This window comes from Liolophura sinensis, chromosome 5 (assembly GCF_032854445.1).
Source record: "Liolophura sinensis isolate JHLJ2023 chromosome 5, CUHK_Ljap_v2, whole genome shotgun sequence".
NCBI lineage: Eukaryota > Metazoa > Mollusca > Polyplacophora > Chitonida > Chitonidae > Liolophura > Liolophura sinensis.
Window position 1 is genome coordinate 18029451 of NC_088299.1, and position 21740 is coordinate 18051190.

The 21740-nt window shown below is 41.7% G+C and overlaps 1 protein-coding gene across 3 annotated transcripts; it reads right to left on the reverse strand.

Annotated features, from left to right (window-relative positions):
• Positions 1–388: 388 nt before the first annotated feature.
• On the reverse strand, positions 389–18530 carry LOC135465714 (Y+L amino acid transporter 2-like). Of its 3 annotated transcripts, XR_010444055.1 has the most exons (11): positions 18485–18530; positions 17441–18098; positions 16605–16730; positions 16157–16256; positions 12028–12196; positions 7744–7847; positions 6094–6190; positions 5268–5417; positions 3761–3938; positions 2496–3027; positions 389–1208 (listed from the first exon to the last, which is right to left on the reverse strand). XR_010444055.1 is itself a non-coding variant. In XM_064743030.1 (9 exons), the coding sequence occupies exons 1-9, from the start codon at positions 18069–18071 to the stop codon at positions 2975–2977; spliced, it is 1608 nt and encodes a 535-aa protein (XP_064599100.1). In that variant the 5' UTR covers positions 18072–18220; the 3' UTR covers positions 2289–2974. The 3 variants fall into 3 exon arrangements, 1 of the variants encoding a protein (XP_064599100.1); XR_010444054.1 differs by lacking the exon at positions 18485–18530 and having other exon boundaries at positions 17441–18220; XM_064743030.1 differs by lacking the exons at positions 389–1208; positions 18485–18530 and having other exon boundaries at positions 2289–3027; positions 17441–18220.
• Between the last annotated feature and the right edge of the window lie 3210 nt (positions 18531–21740).

Below are 21740 nucleotides of genomic sequence, written 5' to 3' on the forward strand. Positions count from 1 at the left end.
GGTCTGCCAGCAACCTGCGGATGGTCGTGGGTTTCCAGCGGGCTCTGCCCGGTTTCCACCCACCATAATGCTGGCCGCCGTCGTATAAGTGAAATATTCTTGAGTACGGCGTAAAACACCAATCAAAAAAAAAAAAAAAAAAAAAAAAAATCAAGAGGTTAAGAACTAGAGACTCGACCCGTGTAACACCATTGCATGTGCTTCCTCTGAATTAGGATTTACGGAATTGTCTCCCTTGCAACAGCATTCTCAGCTCCTCTGAGCTTTACCCATTGAGCTGTGATTTGCTCCTTTCCATACGTTTACTTCTTACGTCATACGGATGTGCAATAATCCCTGTCTTTATCATATGAGCGAAAAATCAGTGAGTACCGCGTTAATAATCGAATCGAATAAATAAGTGAATCAAGGCCGTTTTGGTAGAATAGCAGAAATTGTACTTTAATAACGCAATGTCAAGGGGCCACCATGCTAATACAAAAGGTTGGTAGCGTGTTTCTGATTAAACTACATAAGGAGTGGAGACAATATATATAAAGTGCATCCCAGTCGCCTGGTACACAGTCTCAGAACCAATATCTTATTGCAGTTAAAGTGATACATGTAGGGCAGTATGAGGTATTTGCTGACCGAGTCACATGATGGGACGGCTGTCCTATGTATGGCGGGTGAGATAACAGGCTCGAATCCATCGTTTGTTGGTTCGTCCACAGCTTTACTTTAGTAGGTTTGTCAAGAATCTGACGAGGGACGATTGTTTTTTCCTCTTTGCATTAAACTGTCCGTCATCTCACATTTATTTATTTGGATGCTCTGTGATGTAACATTAAAAATAAAGAGCTTGTAAACAAAAGCTGCCATTTCAGTCGTCGTTCAGTCAATGGACTCGTCAAACAAAAAAAAACGTATAAAAGAATGCATTGAAATAGTTCAAATACACTATTACGCTTGTCCTTAAATACGAACGCATGGTGACAAAAAGCAATAAAATAAGTTGGCATGTTTACATAGATACATGTAAGTAAAAATGTGACCGCGTTAAGTAACCATTTTGCTCTGATCTCGGTCCACGGAAATCGGCCCTGAACGTTTTGTCGCAAGGTACTTGTAGGCTTACTTTTATTGTTCATGAAAGAGCTCAGTCGGCAGTGTCCTCCAGTCCAAGTATCCAGTAAGTATCGGCGCTATCATACAGTATAGGTATATAGCTGCAAATGGGAAAAAATATACTGGTTATATAAAATGTTCTCCCACGAATGAACCTCTGTCAGTGCACTAGTGTATACTGATGGACTGTGGTCCCTGCCTTTAAATACTTGTCGATTCTTCTCGAAAATTAAAATACTCAAGCTGTTCTGTCACGAATGGAATTCTGTAAATGCACTACATTGACGGACTGTGGTTGGGGCCTTTAAGTACTTTAAACGTAAAGTACGAAAATTAAAGTACGAAGTCAGTTCTTCAGGAAGTTCCCGTTGTTTACACTTAACACTTGCCGCAGAAGCAAATGTCATGGGTGTTAAAATATGTTCCCAAAAAAGCCTGAAATATTGGCTGTGAGGGCTTACGGGGCGACTGTCTCGACCACGCTTATGCCATTGTATCAAAAGGTACCGGTATATACGCAGAAGTTATGAACGAGTTGAAATAAAATAAAAGTACATAACAGCTGTTTCAACACCGTGCTCAATAACTTTTCATTTTATATGCCCTTCGGGAGCGCAAGATTCAGAATCAATCCTGGGCCGAGTCACACCTAAGACTTCAAAAGAGGAAGTTGTAACTTCCTCGCTTGGCGTTCAGCATGAAGGGGATAGTGCAACGACTGGTTGACCCGTATCAGTATAATGGCTCGGGCGGGGCGGCTTACTTACATTCGGTAAGTCGTCTCAGTGAAGCAGCACTAGATAAAAGAGCGGTGGAAATCCGTCCTGCAACAAGGAGGTACATTACATACACCCTAAGGATTCCTTCGTCGTCATATGACTGAAAAATTGTTAAGGACGTTAAACCCGAAGCACTCTCATTTTGTATGATGAGTTGCATGCAGGAAACTTCTGCATCCTTCCGTAGCGGTGGAGAAAACATAAACTTTAGATAAAAGAGTGCGAAAAACTAGTTGTAAATGTAGTTTTCAGTATTTTTTTCCCATTTTTCTTTACAGACAAAAAAAAAAACGAAAAAAAAAACACTTATGTTTGTATGGCGGGTACTTCGCACCACCTTGTTGTTGTTTGCATAATAATGTTACAAAAAAGGATGTAACACATATTTGATAAAAAATATTTGCTCTAGAATTTGGACTTTTAAGCCACAAATCTGGTTAACCTGGATTATGATCATATATTTATATTTTAATGTATTTATAAATGTATGTGTTTGGATATATAAACGACAAATGTACTTTCAAATAAATTTATTAGACATGCACTTCCTTATTTAGAGCATTATTAAGCTAAGACGATATGTACCAAGAGGAGGTTCCAAATACCCACCACCCTAGACGAGGCGCGACGGAATGCCCCAGGAACCTCTGACCAAGGCGATCGCTGGATGTCTGGTTAAGTCAAGTTCATGCTGGCTTCCTCTCCTGCCATACATGGGTATGTTTGCCAGCAATGATCGTCGGTTTCAGCGGGGCTCCGCCCGGTTTCCTCTCAGCATGATGGTGGCCGCCTTTGTATAAAGTGAAATATTATGGAGTACGGCGTTAAACATCATTCAAATAAATAAATCAAATATCTGCAAATAAGTTTTCAGAATCCTTTATCTGATTGTGGCATCATTTTTATCTTTTGATCTCCTTGAATGCCTAAGGGTAACTGGTGACAACAGGCTGGAGTTTGCTACAAATATCTCACTGGTAAGGGGCAGGTTACTCTTCATAGTTCCTAGCTGGTGCAAAATAAGTATGAAATAATGACGTCTGCGAACGGTTACAGAATTACGGCAACATACAAGGAGTAGCGAATATTTATTCTGTCTTCTTCACATCCAGAGTACAACGTACGATCCTGGTGAGAGTATCTGGAAGCAGATGAACAGTTTGATATAAATACATTAGTATCGCAAGCATGCTCGCTTTTATAAATAATATTCTATCTGATGTCAGGATTAGATACATGCATAAGACAGCTTTTATCATTATCAGTATGGCTACTGAGTTACAAATGACAGCTTCTCAGCGGGAACATAGTCAAACTGTGGTCAGGACAATAGTGAATTCTGAATAAATTATACAAATTGCAGGCCTATGTGCATCTAGGTCGGTGCATACTACAAAAAGTTTCTAATCTGGCTTCACTGACGCCCTATATATACGCTCTTTACGCATGATGTAATGTTGTACCACAATACCAAGAAATGGGATGTACGGGCATGGTAATTTTGTGTCACATGGTTTGGTAACTGTAAGCCACTCTGTGTGGGTGAAAAACTATGCTTTTTAACATCTAGGGCATCTCATCTGAGCACGATGAGGATATATTCTACACGTTTTAAGCGTGTTCACCTTCATAAGTGTTTATTTAGAAAAGATCACTGTAAGATGTACTGTCAAATATGATGCCGATACACAAGTACATACATAGTGCCTTGTACTGGTTGTGTAATCCTGACAGAATGTAACCTATTTTACAGCTGTAATCTTTTATAGTGTTATATAATCTCTGCGTTTAACTTGATCTGAAATTCTGGTCAAAATAAAAGAAATTTATCATTATCAATATGGCTAGAGTTTTAACTTATAAGGTAATCTTACCAATGAAGTTTGTGAATGATGTGGGCTTTTGTTTCCATGACACCGCCAGCCAGTAGACAGGAATACCCGAAACGATGATTGCCAGAGCGATGCCCAACTGACGAGGCTTCTGGTATACAGACAACACCAACACGGCAAGGTGAAATAACAGGAGGAGCACGGCGATAATCACAGGCACCTGGGGGGTCAGAGGAAAAGTGGCCAGGTGAAATAACCGGAATAAAACGGCGATAATCACAGGCACATGCTGAGTCAGAGGAAAAGTGGCCAAGTGAAATAACAGGAGTAAAACGGCGATAATCACAGGCACCTGCGGGGTCAAAGGAAAAGTGGCCAGGTGAAATAACAGGAGTAAAACGGCGAAAATCACAGGCATCTGCGGAGTCAAAGGAAAAGTGGCCAGGTGAAATAACAGGAGTAAAACGGCGATAATCAAGATCACCTGTTACGTTGTCAGTAGTGTGTGTCAGCAGCGTGTATTATCGTCTGATGCTGTCAGGGGTGTATGTCAGCAGCGTCTGGCGTTACCAAGAGTGTGTGTCAACAGCGTGTTACCGTGTGACGTTATCAGGAGTGTATGTCAGCAGCGTGTTTTGCCGTCTGAGGTTGTCAGGAGTGTGTGCCAACAGGTGTTTTACCGTCTTACGTTACCAACAGTGTGTGTCAGCAGCGTGTGTTACCGTGTGACGTCATCAGGAGTGTGTGTCAGCAGCGTGTTTTGCCGTCTGAGGTTGTCAGGAGTGTGTGCCAACAGGTGTATTACCGTCTGACGTTACCGGGAGTGTGTTACCGAGTGACGTTATCAGGAGTGTGTATCAACACCGTTTGTTATTTGTGATTTGCACCTAAGTATATGGTTTATTCGCATTGCAATATTAACAATGAATTTAAGAATAACCTTTCAAAACTGCTACGCATAAGGTAGACGATATTTTTTTAGGAATTTTGCGACAGAGCTTACACATGTAGTATGAGGCGTCAGTTGACGTATTGTTTCGCGCATGTTTCCAATTTGAGGCTCTTGAAGCGTATTTGTCACTTAATTTTGGGTTCAGCCTGGCTGAAGCACCTTCTTTCAACATAGATCAGTTCCGCGATACACGGATACACAGGACCAGAAGGCATAGAAGGTTTGTGCTAACGGTATTCAGTATAACTTTCCTAGAAATTCGATAATTCTGTAAATCTTTGTAGGCTTGCAAGCAGATTCGTTGTGAAAAGTGTACGACTGGGTGCATGTAGCGAAGTGATCAAGCCGAGTCATAATTATAAAGATTTTTCATAATGAATATCCACGACAACTGATTGGCTGAAAACATCATATATATCCAATCTATCATATTATCTATTAAGGCAACAACTGCAAAAAGCGTACAAACTAGGCCTATACTGAATCAATATCAGTACAAACGTAAATAATGAGTGAAGCAAATAGTTAAATGAAACAAATGTATGAATCAGAACTAACTGTATGTATGTCTGAGATAAATTCTAGATAAAAAGTCACCTGGAATGATGGCGTCTCATTGGTTCTCTTCCATCGTAGGTACAGAAGAATTATTTGCAATTCCACAGACATAAGAGCGCTGAAGAGGCTTATATACTCCATCAGGACTAGCGCTTGTCCCGTGAACAGCATAACTAGAGTCAGGAAACTCTGAAAAAGGAAGATGTTGACATATCAGACATCCTATCCTCGTTTTGTTTCTTGTTTTTTTTCCAGCGGTCACATGAGGGCATCCTTCACGAATTAAACAAGTAAATTAATTGTGTGCGTAAACTACAAAATCATTTTAACGAGAAGAAAAAAGATCAGGACTGAATACTTTGTACAGGTATATAAGATACTTATATGGATTCAGTGATAAGAGCAAATAAATTTCATCCATGGCCACATCTTCTACTGAACGATTCAACAAAATCTAATACATCTTAATACTGGCAACACTGTGTCACGTTAAAACGTGTAATGATTTCTGTACAACTGTGATACATTTTTCTTATATGTGTTACGTGAATGTTCACATCAGTCATCAATATCCACGAATGTTGACATCAGTGTCATCCATATTCAGCAATGTTGACATCAGTCATCGGTATCCAGGAATACTGACACCAGAGTCATCACTATCCAGTAATGTTGACATCAGAGCCATCAATATTGAGGGATGTTGACATCAGAGTCATCAATATTCAGGGATGTTGACACCAGAGTCATCAATATCCAGGGATGTTGACTTCAGAGTCATCAATAACCAGGAATGTTGACATCAGAGTCATTAATAGTCATGAATGTTGCTGTTATGTTATAGCTGACCCGTCCGTTAACTCACAAGAATGATGATAGATGGCGATGGAGTGCGATACTTCTGGTGAACCATCCCCACAAACGACGGCATATGTCCCACACGACCCGCTGCGAATAATAACCTGTGAAGGGTTGGGCTCATTTAATATGCTGTCTTATTGGTAAGGGCAATTCACCGAATGCACGGCCTATCAGAGGCAAGCCAATTATAGATTCACTGCTTACCAGATCGGGCACGGTGCCTGATGGACCATAGAAGATCAGTGCTGAAGGAATGAATGTCTCTTCAGGGAATTTCATCATGAACAATTCTGAGAAAATGTACACTCTTGTAGAGTTCTACGTGTATACCCTTACTGCAATACTTGCACTAATTTTCTTTTTTCTATTAATCAATTTTCCCGCGCAAATGGTGCTGATTTTCACTAGAGGATGGCTTTTGAAACCGGTAGGAAAAACTTGTCCAGTTGAAGAATGTGTCTTTTTCCACATTGCAATAGGCGACATCGGGATTTTACTCTCTGTCTCTAGGGAGATTAGAATTTGCTGTGTTCGAAGAACGTGAAATAATTATGATTTTATAATTTTATTTATGTATTTAATCGATTTGTACATGATGCTTGATGTACATAGCATGTCAAGTTTATTCGTGGAGGAAACTAGTAGAGCCCTATACAAAACTACCGACAGGTACAAGGAAAACCACCTGATGTAAACCGGCTGTAGGAAAATGAAACCAGAGATTCAGATTCTAACTCTCGACTTTGAATGATCTCGTACCAGGTAACTTCCGTCAGACATTTATCATACTTAACGTTAAAATTAGCTACCTTTGGCAAGTTACATATGAACTTTGCTACTTGTTTTCCACAGACTTGCGCGCAATACAGATAGAAGACAAGCTGTTGTCAACGAACGATAAACTGTTGAACACCACTGACCGCTTATTGCCATTACGGCCTCGTGAAAAATGAGACAGTAAGAGGTAAGTCTATAAATCCCCTCATCCAAGGGCGGGGATGAACTCATATTTCGTTTGCCTTTAGGAGTTACACAACTTAATGAGTTCAAATCCATTATACCATGAACTATTGTTTTATGTATATCCGCCTACCTTATCATTCTCCGGATGAAACACATCAAGACTTTCTTACTCAGTGTTTGCCAGTCTACACGGTTTAGTGCACGGGTGGCTCATGCGAGACGGATGATAAAATCTGGGACTGTATTCCTCTTTTTCATAATAGCTATTTTGGGGGTTGACGAATATGTACACTCCACAAAGCTTCACAAAATTTCAACCCAAAGCCAAAATAATTTCAGCCAGCGAGAAAATAATTTACAAATTCAAAACGATATGCACACTATTGCCAACAGCCTTGCGCTATATCATATGGTAAAAGTTGATCAAGATACCTCTGACACTAGGAAGTCTATATATATGTCACTTCACACACACATATATATATATATATATATATATATATATATATATATATATATATATATATATATATATATATATATATATAAGGGTCTCTGGTTTTGGTACATTGACTAGCATTGAATTTGTTGCCATTTGTTAGAAACTACGACGTTGTTGTTTTACTAACTTGTGTGTACGTTCTGTGTCTAACCCTCACATACGGGTATTTGTCCTGGCACTGACACTTACCTTGAGTGTCCCATCACGACAGCCACAAGTGACCCAGCAGACGATATGGCGACGAGAACAGATATCACCGTAGTAAGGGGACTGTACAATCGGCTGATAAATAGCTGTACGAGTAACAAAATAACAACAGGAAGGTTGTACTGTGAGCTTACTGCGACAAATATAACCCAAAGACACGTGAACAAACAATACACATAGTACAGAGTGGCCTGTACAGACGCCATCAATACAGACGCAAAGAACAAACAAGACACATAGTACAGTGAGTGACCTGTACAGACGGCATCAATACAGACGCAAAGAGCACACAAACACATAGTACAGTGAGTGGCCTGTACAGACATCAAATCCATCAATACAGACGCAAAGAGCAAACAAGGCACATAGTACAGTGGGCCAACGCCCAGGATTTCACATACTGGTACCACCCAATGTAGCCAATTTTCCTTGCTACTTTTAAATTGGTACATGTCCTTAGTCCATTTTTTATATGATTTCCTTAGCTAACAGGTATCCTTAAAGGGGTTGTCGTCTATAAAATAGTGCACCTTTAATGAATTTTTATTTGAATAAATCTTTTACCAGTCGACTAAGTAAATATCTGACTATATGATGATGACGGTCCGTTCAGTTCCATAAGAAACCTTTCGCGTGTTCGTAGAATCAAGACAGATAATGAAGTGACATTAAATCGTAGCGATGTATATAATAGTGTCTGGTGTGATTTAATGAAGATGTTGCAATTAGGACACGACCAAATATACGGAACATTTTCAGCAATTAAGATCGTTCCGGTCTAGTGTTCCAAGCCCACGCTTGAAAATAAAATTAATATATCACTCCGGATATATTCCAAATAGCAATCTGCAGATAGTCGTGGGTTTCCCCCGGGTTCGGCCCAGTTTCCTCCCACCATAATGCTGGTTACCGTCGTATGGAATATTCTTGAATACGCCGTAAAACATCAATCAAATAAATAAATCAAATATTGCAGACAGTCTGAATTGTTCCACAGGAAGACAGTAAACAGCAGATCACTTTTTGACTTTTGACTCACTTATATTCACCAACAACATGCCTATAATGACACAATAAGGAATTATAATTTCTGTATCAGACTGTCATAAAGTAGGAAAACAAGGCTCCCGCAAAGAAAAGCGTACTCTCGTTATGCAGAGTATCGTAGCCGTAAGTCTACTCAACCTCTGCTGATAATCCCGCACAACTCGCATACGGTGACGTAAACATAGCTATTTAACATAATCTTGGCTGACCAATGGAAACGACTCTTCTATCTTCGGGCGGAAAGTCGTAAACAGTGAATGGCAGTTGACATGTACAGACACCTATAGCTCTATCTACTGCAATCATGTGATTCGATGGCCACGCCAATGAAGTGGAAAGATCATGTGGATTTCAAGGATTACTGTTGAATTTGTTTAGCACAGCTAGTATCCACAATGAATAATCGTGTTGTGACCGCCCAAAGGCGGGATTTGACGACGGAAAGGAAGACTTCTAAGGAGCTCCTGGACGCTTTCCACTTCGTCTTCCCTAGCGTTGTTGTGGTAAAAGGAGAGGGCTACGTCTGCATGTCATGTTTCGTGAGATTAAATAAATCAGAAAAGGCTGTAATACGGAAAGAGGAAACATGCAAACGAAAGAGCGGTGATATTTGCAAGGATATTAAAGAGTAGTGGGAAACGAACAAACAGCAGTTCTTCGGTCGACATCTGACTTTTGCAAGTTCTTGCTTGATGATGAATATTACCGAAGACACACCCACACTTCGACCAATGATTACATCACTGTTCACTTGTATACTAATTTGATAGGTATTTCGACAGACCGGAAACAGGTAGGATACGGGAGGTTAGGTCTGGTTGAGAGAGACTAAGAAAAGCATAGTCCACAGTTTTCTGTAAGGATGGAAATTGACTTGGATTACAACTGTTCGTATATCCAACACGGAGATCATACTCAGCTGGATGGATATACTGCCCATGTCCTAGGTTAAGCGGAATTAACACAGTTGTAAAGTAACAGAGATTCTGGTCACTCCGTAGATGTCTACATGCAGGAGTCTCAAGTAGAAAAACTGTATGAGGCTGAAGCAGATAGATCAAGGATTCTTTCATCACAATACTGCTCCACGTATACTTTCATCTGCACTTGTAGCAAAAATTCATTGCCACAGAGCGGATGTTTTGGGACATATCAAGCAATGTTTTTGTGTAGAAGATTCACCAACGGCACATTAAGAAAGGGTCAAGTCTTTCACAAGACAGAAGCGCGTTATTGTAATTTGTTCATCTTATAATCTCTTGGCTACATCTAGAAGGGGGGCATATGTTGTCTGATCATCACCGCTGTAATAGGGCGTTCACTAACACCTTTCATCGACACCCGGCAACATCATTAGAGTTTACGATAAAGGCCAAGAGAACACAAAAAAGAACATACTTGCCCGATGAAGTACCACATGGGATAAAAAAAAGTTAGATTTATTTTTTTTCGTGTTTTTTCTCCAATCAGTAAAATGCTGTTGGGACCCAATTGAGATCAGCGATGTCACATTCATGCTTTGCTTGAAATGTTTCATTTCAAGGTCCATTCGGAGAATATATTCATAGGTATGTGTTTTCATACATTTAAAATACAGATATAAAACAGTGTGGGTGTCTCAAGTAGCAAAATCCTAACGTGATTTCACTTGTATATAATATGGCCAAAACGGCAATCATGGCTAGTGCAGAATGCAGTATTTCAAACGCATTGTACTATCTTAATATTCAGGAACAGTGTTTAATGATCTTTCGTATACTAGTGTTTTGTTTGTCTTTGAATCCAAAGGGCTCACGTATACCCTTTGACTAAAAGTGGCACTTGCTGCTGCCTCGCTTGACTCAGCGAGAGATTAGAGCAAGGAAACAAGACTGGTTGGCCCGGTGTCAGTATAGTGTGACTGGTTGGCCCGGTGTCAGTATAATGTGACTGGTTGACCCGGTGTCAGTATAATGGGACTGGGTGGGATGTCCTGGCCAGTCTGCTTATTGCTTTGTTATACTCGGGGAATGAACTTTAGGGTGATCAGCTGTGTATGATCTACGTTTAGACATTGGGCTGTTAACACTTTCAAACATGCCTCTTGTTTATCTTAGCCATCCATCAGGATATATACTGTCGATGTATATATGTTGTCTCTGTGTTGCTATTAGAATCAACTGTGAACTGTTGTAAACATGTTTATTGTTTGTGTCGTACTTACGGTGGCCTGCTAGTGCCATTGGACATTTTTTCAAGGTTTCTCTAAGAAATATTTTTGTTGTTCTACGCAGCGGAAAGGTTTTCGCCAAGGTATAAACGCCTTTTCCGCGGTGCTTAATCCTTTTCTCCGTTGTATAAACCTTTCCTCCGCGGTGCGTATCAAGTTTTTGTTTCTTCTTTGATTTCCTGTTATATATAGCGATACTTCAAATCCTTTGTTCATAATTATAAGTTTCATTAGAACGTCCTGTGAATTATTGTAAATCAGTGGAAAAGGTTAAAAATTTAGAAAGGCACTAACGGGCAACCGGACCTACCCATTCAGACCGAAAGAACCTAGCTCGCAAATGTTAGTTTGCTGTCTAAGTAGCGGGAGTGCAGTATAAAATGCCCGAGAGGCTAATAATGTTAACATATTAATTAAAAGTGATATAGGATAAAATTCTCGGTAAAATAAGAAAAGCTTATCTCATTCCGGTTAAGAAAAGAAAGGGTAATTAATGAAATTAATGTGGCCGACTATATTAAAAGTTACTGTTCCTTTGTTGTGAACAGTTAATTTAAACAGCGACACATCTCAAGTTCTCTTTCGCTTTTAGGCGATGATTTGACTGACCTGTGGTCGGATATTGTCTAGTTGCACGGGTAGTCAGTAGGATAGGAATCTGGTGCAGATTTTTCCTTCATTTGTAAGCCATGTTGATTAGGACCACATCAAACAAAAGATGTTAAGCGATGCAGAAGATTATTTGTCTCCGTTAGCTTTTAACGACACTGCAACGTCTATATCTGAATGGTTTTGGAATCACCCCCAGTGACTTTAACATAACTTCTCGCCAATACACTTTCGTTAGGGTTTTATTCTAACTGTTTATGCTTTACTTTATGCCCCTGACATCAAGGCTTCAGCAGATTTGCAAAGACACCCAGTCGGCAAATTAAGCCTGTAATTAAAGCAAAAAGTTTTAATTGGTATGGCACCCTGTCCTGACTACAATCAAACATGTATATACTTACCACACCCACGGCATCGGTGCTTGTTATCTCCGTGTGGCTTAGAATGGAGAAGTAAGCCATATTGGTGAGACAGTAGAGGGTGATGATCAGAGTGAAGCTGATGTACACAGACCGAGGTAGATCTCTCTCTGGATGCTTGCTCTCCTCCATCATATTCACTATCACTTGCCTTGTTGCAGATATAAATCAAACACAAATACGTCCCATTTTAAACGGTATTTATCGATCACAGAAGCCACTGGAGTACAAGGGCGCTGCGAAAGACTCATATTGGAAAATATGTTCACAACAGCTATTAAATTCTTAAAATCAAGAATATTGGAGCGGGCTTTTGCTTAGTGGATAACGTGCGCGTCTTTCGTTCGTTACGTGCGGCCTCAAACCCGGCCTCCGGCAAGCATATTTGCCATCTCCACGCTCTTCCTATTGGTGACAATAAATGGTGGATGTTCTCAATTTTCTGGAACAAGACCAAAAGTCTGCGCAGTCCAGAGCTTGATGAAAACCACTTGTCTTGCACCAGTAAGGTGTATACACACAACTGGGAAAGTTCCCTACTACCTGGCCAAACGTCGGCGGTTTAAAAAAGTCGGGCATTCCAGTGCCTTCCGCCCAAAAAAATGACAACCATCGTACAAGTTTTTTGAATTTTTGAGAAAATTTCAGACGCAAAATAAGAGCATCACTTACCAGCCCCCAAATGCAAAATAAAAGCATCACTTACCAGCTTCCAATCGCAAAATATGAGCATCACTTACCAGCCTCCAAACGCAAAATAAGAGTATCACTTACCAGCCTCCAAACGCAAAATAAGAGCATCACTTACCAGCCTCCAAACGCAAAAGAAGAGCATCATTTACCAGCCTCCAAACGCAAAATAAGAGCTTCACTTACCAGCATCCAAACGCAAAATATGACCATCACTTAGCAGCCTCCAAGCGCAAAATAAGAGCATCACTTACCAGCCTCCAAGCGCAAAATAAGAGCATCACTTACCAGCCTCCAAACGCAAAATATGAGCAGCACTTACCAGCCTCTAAACGCATAAAATAAGAGCACTATTTACTATCCTCCAAAAGCAGAATAAGAGCATCACCTACCGGCCTCGAAACACAAATTATGTGCATCACCTACCAGCCTCAAAACGCAAAATATGAGCATAACTTACCGGCCCCCAATCGCAAAATAAGAGCATCACTTACCAGCCGCCAAATGCAAAATAAGACCATCATTTACCGGCCTCCAAACGCAAAACAAGAGCATCATTTACCAGCCCCCAAACGCAAAACAAGATCATCACTTACCAGCCTCCAAACGCAAAACAAGAGCATCACTTACCAGGCTCCAAACGCAAAATAAGAACATCAGTTACCATCTCCCAAACGCAAAATACGAGCATCACTTACCAACCCTCAAACGCAAAAAAGGGCATCACTTATCAGCCTCCAAACGCAGAATATGAGCATCACTTAAAGGTCCCCAATCGCAAAATACAAGCATCACTTACCAGCCCCCAAAGGGAAAATACAAGCATCACTTACCAGTCGCCAAACGCAAAATTAGAGCATCAATTACCGGCCTCCAAACGCAAAACAAGAGCATCACTTACCAGCCCCAAACGCCAGACAAGACCATCATTTACCGGCCTCCAAACGCAAAACAAGAGCATCATTTACCAGCCCCCAAACGCAAAACAAGATCACCACTTACCAGTCTCCAAACGCAAAATAAAAACATCAGTTACCATCTCCCAAACGCAAAACTAGAGCATCACTTACCAGCCTTCAAACGCAAAGTAAGGGCATCACTTATCAGCCTCCAAACGCAGAATATGAGCATCACTTAAAGATCCCCAATCGCAAAATACAAGCATCACTTACCAGCCCCCAAAGGGAAAATACAAGCATCACTTACCAGTCGCCAAACGCAAAATGTGAGCATCAATTGCCGGCCTCCAAACGCAAAATGTGAGCATCACTTACCAGCCCCAAACGCCAGACAAGAGCATCACTTACTGACCTCCAAACGCAAAACAAGAGCATCAATTACCAGCCTCCAAACGCAAAATAAGACTATCACCTACCAGCCTCCAAACGCAAAACAAGAGCATCACTTACCAGCCCCAAACGCCAGACAAGAGCATCACTTACTGACCTCCAAACGCAAAACAAGAGCATCAATTACCAGCCTCCAAACGCAAAATAAGACTATCACCTACCAGCCTCCAAACGCAAAACAAGAGCGTCAGTTACCAGCCCCAAAACGCAAAACAAGAGCGTCAGTTACCAGCCTCCAAACGCAGAACAAGAGCATCATTTACCAGCCTCCAAACGCAAAAACAAGAGCATCATTTAACAGCCCCCAAATGCAAAAACAAGAGCATCACTTACCAGGCTCCAAGCGCAAAATAAGAGCATCACCTACCGGCCTCCAAACGAAAAATAAGAGCATCACTTACCAGCCTCCAAACGCAAAACAAGAGCATCACTTACCATCCCCCAAATGCAAAATGTGAGCATCGCTTACCAGCCTCCAAGCGCAAAATACGAGCATCACTTACCATCCCCCAAACGCAAAATATGAGCATCACTTACCAGCCTCCAAACACAAAATAATAGCATTATTTACCAGCCTCCAAACGCAAAATAAAAGCATCACTTACCAGCCTCCAAACGCAAAATATGAGCATCACTTACCAGCTTCCAAACGCAAAATAATAGCATTATTTACCAGCCTCCAAACGCAAAATAAAAGCATCACTTACCAGCCTCCAAACGCAAAATATGAGCATCACTTACCAGCTTCCAAACGCAATATATCAGCATCACTTAACGGCTTCCAAACGCAAAACAAGAGCATCATTTACCCGCCTCCAAACGCAGAACAAGAGCATCACTAATCAGCCCCCAAACGCAAAATAAGAGCATCATTTACCAGCCTCCAAATGCAAAATAAGAGCATCACTTACCAGCCTCCAAATGCAAAGAAAAGAGCATCACTTACCAGCCTCCAAATGCAAAGAAAAGAGCATCACTTACCAGCCTCCAAAAGCAAAATAAAAGCATCAGTTACCATCAACCAAACGGAAAACAAAAGCATCACTTACCATCCCCCAAACGCAAAACAAGAGCATCACTTACCAACCCCCAAACGCAAAATAAGAGCATCACTTACCAGCCCCCAAATGCAAAATGTGAGCATCACTTACCAGCCTCCATACGCAAAACAAGAGCATCACTTACCAGCCCCCAAACGCAAAATAAGAACATCATTTACCAGCTCCCAAACGCAAAATATAAGCATCACTTACCAGCCTCCAAACGCAAAACAAGAGCGTCACTTACCAGCCTCCAAACGCAAAACAAGAGCGTCACTTACGAGCCTCCAAACGCAAAACAAGAGCGTCACTTACCAGCCTCCAAACGCAAAATAAGAGCATCACTTACCAGCCTCCAAACGCAAAATAATAGCATCACTTACCGGCCTCCAAGCGCAAAACAAGAGCATCACTTATCAGCCTTTAAACGCAAAATGTAAGCATCACTTACCAGCCTCCAAACGCAAAATATGAGCATCACTTACCAGCCTCCAAACGCAAAACTAGAGCATCACTTACCAGCTTTCAAACACAAAATAAGAGCATCACTTACCAACCTCCAAACGCAAAATGAGAGCATCACTTACCAGCCTCCAAATGCAAAACTAGAGCATCACTTACCAGCCCCCAAACGCAAAATAAGGACATCATTTACCAGCCCCCAAACGCAATACAAGAGAATCACTCACCAACCTCCAAACGCAAAATATGAGCATCACTTACCAGCCTCCAAACGCAAAAACAAGAGCGTCACTTACCAGCCTCCGAACGCAAAAACAAGAGCATCATTTACCAGCCTCCAAATGCAAAAACAAGAGCATTACTTACCAGCCTCCAAACGTAAAATAAGAGCATCACTTACCAGCCTTCAAACGCAAAACAAGAGCATCACCTACCGGCCTCCAAAAGCAAAATAAGAGCATCACTTACCAACCTCCAAACGCAAATATTGAGCATCATTTACCAGCCTCCAAACGCAAAAGGAAAGCATAACTTACCAGCCACCAAACGCAAAGCAAGAGCATCACTTACCAGCCTCCATACGCAAAATAAGATGAAAGCATGGCCAAAGCTATTTCGCCTGGCTTAGTTGAACTTCCCTCAAAAGGCTGGCTAAAGTTCTCAGTGTTTCCTACGTAAAGGTGATGCAATAATCATTAGTGTGTTGGCACCAAAACATACTTCTTCTGCATTAATTGGTTATCTTATGCGCTGTACACTAAAAACACACCCATCGTCAATTTGTATACATAGCTTCCTTTTACCATACTCAAAACGCCCAACTCATTCTTCTAACCCGGTCTATAGCGACATTATAACTGAGCTTTCACCGACGTTTCCTATTAACTATTCATACTTATTTCCATACTTCTTTACACCATGTAAACGAAACATTCGAAACATTCAGCTCATTCTCCTTCCTTTTTTTTTGTTATATTGTGGTTGAATGTTTCCAACGTGTCTTGTTATCTATACATACCCAATGCCATTTCGTATATTCCTCCCACGATGATAAGTACAATAGCCGTTGCTTTTGCCCCACTGAACCATATCTGAATTTTGGAGATGTACTTGACGTTGATGCAGTTCAGGACGGCGCATAATACTGAAATGGAATTTTGTTTCGAGTGGTGCTTAACGCCATATTGAAGAACTTTTCACTTATATATATGATGGTGGACAGCTGGTTAACCATTGCAAGCCATCGTATCATCGTATTACCCGCATGCGGATGGCAAGTGTTACCCAAGCGGCTCTTAAAAGGGCGGGATCCGTGAATGTGATTGTGAAAATACCTGTCAGCCTAAAGATTGAACTGCTGATTCACTGATGTCTCTAACGCTGTACTCAATGACATGCAACGGTGGTAAATTTCATTGTGAAAACAACCCGGAACGAACTACGCTCATTTCTTGAGTAACTGAGAAACTTGTTGACGTTTGACGCGCGTGTTTTCATCCGCATTAAGCTCAGTATTAATGCCTTATTGTTGGAAGGCATGTGGTATCCGCCAAACTTTGTGTAATGCTGTCTGAATGGTCCTCAAGACGATATCGATCGTTTATTGGGACCAAGGTACGAGAACAACGGAGACAGAAGAGTGCGAAGTTCTCTGACCAAGCCCAAAATTGAATGAATGATCATGGCTTAACGCCACATCGGCAATTTTGCAGCCATATCGTGCCGAGCGGCTGGGATTGAACCAACTGGTCATATATTCGCACTACTAAATGACAAGGAACGACACCCCTGTGCTCAAGATGGGTCAGTATTTGTTCTCTAAGTGCAATCGTAAATTACAAATTATCTACTCACAGAAAATAGCCCCAGCCAGAAGCCTCACTCCCACTAGTGGCAGGGCGCAGCCTGAGAAGAACGGCTGGACGATGTACACGGCCGAGACGTAAGCCAACAACGCCCAAGCAGGGCACACAAGAAGAATAATATAGCCCCACAAGGTAACAAAACCAGCCATTGACCCGAATGTCTGCAAAACGTACGAATACGACCCCCCTGCTTCCGGGAAACGGATGCCCAGTTCTGTGTAACATAACGCTGACAAGAGATTCACAATTCCACCAGAGAACCAGACGATGAGTGACAGTCCCACAGAGCCGGAGTATTGCAAGATGGGACCAGGGGAGATGAATATGGACAATCCTCCACTCACAGCGAACAAAATAGCCACTAAATGTGGCAGAGAAATAGACCTGTCCAATCGGACAATGACAGCACCACGAGGAGATTTCTCCGCCGTCCCGGCCACAGCAGCTCCATTAGAAGAGTTGTCATCGCTATTGCTCACTTCCGTCGGCTCTGTCTGGTTGCCCGGGTTTGTGTTGCCAAGCGGACCGTTTTGGGTGTGGTCAAAGCTTGAAGATCCAGTGCCTAAGTCAACGTCCTCAAAGCCTGGGTTCGTTCGTCCGTCCTTGGCCGCAACCTGCATGACTGGTGAACTATTTCAGCAGACTGCCTATGAATCAAGAAAAATGTTGGATGAACGTGAAAACAAATCTGTTGAACTCACGACTAAGAATGACTAAAGTCTAGCATGTTTGTCTAAAGCTATAACCACATCTAAGCATAAGGCTGGCGATAGACATAGTCATTGGTGTAAAGCTTGTCATCAATAAACCGTGACAGGGTAGTCATCCATAAACCTAGAGTCATTTAAGTTCTCTGAAAATCACGTGCGCAGTTTCCTGAACAAAAGCGCCAGAGGGTTTCAAATCTAAGTACATCTGTACTATGTTTGATTGATCAACTGCCAACAAAGAATAAACGGTAAATTATTTGGTGAAAAACCTGGTAGCAAAGTAACATTAGCTGGTTTTTTGAAGTCACCTATTTACTTCATACCTTCTAAATGTATACTTCTGTAAGACTGTGGCAAGTTCTGTTCAATCTGGTAATGTGAGAACCTCTCGTCCCCAGCTATTGGGCCTAACCCACATATGTATACAAAACCGGTATTAGATTATATCAACGTACCTAACCTAGCCCCATCTGCATCGGAGGCCTGCTGTCAAAGGCTCTACCCGTACCCGGTCATGTGATCTTCCTTGTTGTCGCTGGCTATGTGATACCTTTCAGCCACGTAAACACATTCAAACCCATTCCAAATTACAATTGATTTCTCTCCAAAAACATCGCTAGTATCATTCAGAATAGAATTATCTTGTGAAACGTGCTGCAACGACAACGTCTATCTTTTTGACGATTTAATCTGAAACCACTCCTAGGTTATAACATACATTCCCGATCACGCTAAGAAAAATAATTTTCTATACCCTTAGCCACTTTCTTGGAAAGTTACTTGCTTCAAAAAAGTTTTTTTTTGTAGTTAGATCCGACATAGAGATACTCGCATTGTGTGAGAAGTAAAACATTTTTTCAATGGGGCGGCATAGTTAGAATCAACCCCGACTCAGGTAAATTAACAAAAAGGCCGTATTTCGTGTGACCATTTGCCAGCTATCACACTGCCGTCGCTGCTCAAGTTCCTCTCGCTGCTGTATGTTTATCACACTGTAAATAAAACCCTTACTCAAGAAAGTTAACAAGAGTTCGTATTTCTCCGCTTACGTGTGGCCATTTGCCAGCTATCACACTGCCGTCGCTGCTCCAGTTCTGCTCTCTGCTGTGCGTTTATCACACTGTCGTCGCTGATCTGTTTTTACTCTCTATGCTGTACGTCTGTCACATTGTCGTGGCTGCTCTGGTTCTACTCCCTATGCTGTATGTCTATAACACTGTCGTCGCTGCTCTGGTTTTACTCTCTATTCTGTACGTCTATCACATTGTCGTGGCTGCTCTGGTTCTACTCCCTATGCTGTATGTCTATAACACTGTCGTGGCGGCTCTGGTTCTACTGTCTGTGCTGTACGTCTAACACGCTGTCGTGGTTGCTCTAGTCCTACTCTCCATGCTGTACGTCTATCACGTTGTGGTGGTTGCTCTGGTTTTACTCTCTGTGCTGTACGTCTATCACTCTGTCGTGGCGGCCCTGGTTTAACTCTCTATGATTTACGTCTATCACACTGCCTTCGCTGCTCAGGTTCTACTCTTTATGCTGTACGTCTATTCAAATTGTCGTCGGTGCCATTGTTCTGTTCTATGTGCTGGCTATGTGATACCTTTCACAGTTTCGTGGCTGCTCTGGTTTTATTCTGTATGCTGTACGTCTATCACACCGTCGTGGCTGCCCTGGTTCGACTCTATGTGCTGCACGTCTATCACGTGATAGCTGTCGTGGCTGCCTTTGTTTTATTCTCTATGCTGTACGTCTATCACACTGTCGTCGGTGCTCTGATTTAACTCTCTATGCTGTACGTCTATCACATTGTGGTGATTGCCCTGGTTCTACTCTATGTGCTGTACGTCTATCATGCTGTGGGGCTGCTGTGGTTTTACTCTGTGTGCTGTACGTCTTCACACTGTCGTGACTGCTCTGGTTCTACTCTGTGTGCCGTACGTCTTCACACTGTCGTGGCTGCTCAGGTTTTACTCTCTATACTGTACGTCCATCATACTGTCCTCGCTGCTCTGGTTTTATTCTCTGTGCTGTACGTCTATTACACTGTCATGGCTGCTCTGGTTCTACTCTCTGTGTTGTATGTCTTTAATTATAATGTTGATATTGAAATAAATATACAGGTGGTTTGTACTCTGCACGCGTTTATCGTGTTGAATAGACCGCACACAGATCTATACTGTATGTCGGTATGTAAGCCTGTCAGTATATAGAATTTATAAAGAAACAAAATCTGTTGTTTGACGAGAAATGCAGAGTATAGCGATCAATCCGAGTTAACGTATCAGTTGCATGATGGTTTAAATGTGAAATGTACGAAAAATAACCCAGGAGCCTCTCACCAGTGCGAGTGTGAGTTCGAGTCCAGTTCAGCTTGCTTCCTCACTGGCTCTACGCGGGAAAGTCTGCAACAGGCTGCCGAAGAACGTGTGTTTCCACCCGAGTTCTGTCCGTTTTCTTCCCACTATTATGCTGGCCGCCGTCGTATAAGTGAAATATTCTTGAATATGGCGTAAAACATCATTCAAATAAATCAATAAATAAAATGTAAAAAGGCAACAAATGAAACATTCTAAGTTTCACTTACACGCACTCTGCCGATCAGGCCAAACACTAGCGCTTTTTAAATAATTTCAAAATATTTATAAAATTAACATTCATTAAAGACCTGCGTTGAGAGTTCTATGAAGCACCCTACACCTGATTACCTACATAAGTATTAATTTTTTTTTGATTGTGGTGTTTTATGTCGTACTCAAGAATATTTCACTTAAACTACGACGGCCAGCATTACGCCAGCAGGAAATCCGGACAGAACACGGGGGGGGTGGGGGATAACACGACCATCCGCAGGCTGCTGACCCTCCTACGTTTCGACCGGAGAGCAAGCCAACATGAATTCACAGCATTGCTGAGAGGCTCCTGGGTCAGTGTGCTGTGCCAGCACGCTATTCTCTCAACAACGGAGGCCCCCATTACAGATATAACTGCTTGTAAATAATTGTATTGTATTTTGTAGCCTGCAACCCATTTCCAATAACCCGTTGATCCGCAATATCATTTATTGATACCAAACGCAACTGATCCGTAATGCCAATTTTTTGAGCAAAGATCTTGCGTGCTTTAATCGACACGCCGCAGTTTAACTGTGTACATTTACATACTATGACTTTATATAATAATGTCACAAAATACGTGTAATTCTCAAATCCTTGGCAGAAACCATCAACCTTTGGTAAGTTACTGAAGAACTTTCCCAGGTGTAACGTACATACATATACAGCTGTAAGCACACCATATTGGATAGATGTTAGACTGCGCATGCCCCTAATGTAAACAATGCCTGGTGAATACTGAGAGCGGAGGGGTGCGCAAATTCCTTGCCCAAGGCAAATAAAGAACCAGTATGTATATGCACTGCTGAACCCTAATGAATTCACGTCCAGTTCATTGCCCTATTTACCTGGGTTGATGCTGCTGATTGTAACTACACGCCAGTGGTTACAAGTCAGGAAGTATGTACAGTAACGAATACATAGGCTTTTATACATGTACATATGTAGTGATTACTTGAGCTGTAGC

Bases quoted from the DNA above. Each gene is read 5' to 3' on its own strand.
- LOC135465714 (XM_064743030.1), bottom strand. From the start codon at position 18,071: ATGCAGGTTGCGGCCAAGGACGGACGAACGAACCCAGGCTTTGAGGAC. The intron at 16,257-16,604 runs GTATGTATAGAT...ACCTTTACGTAG, and splicing joins AATATACGAAATGGCATTGG to GAAACACTGAGAACTTTAGC. The intron at 7,848-12,027 runs GTAAGTATATAC...TTACTCGTACAG, and splicing joins GCACCGATGCCGTGGGTGTG to CTATTTATCAGCCGATTGTA.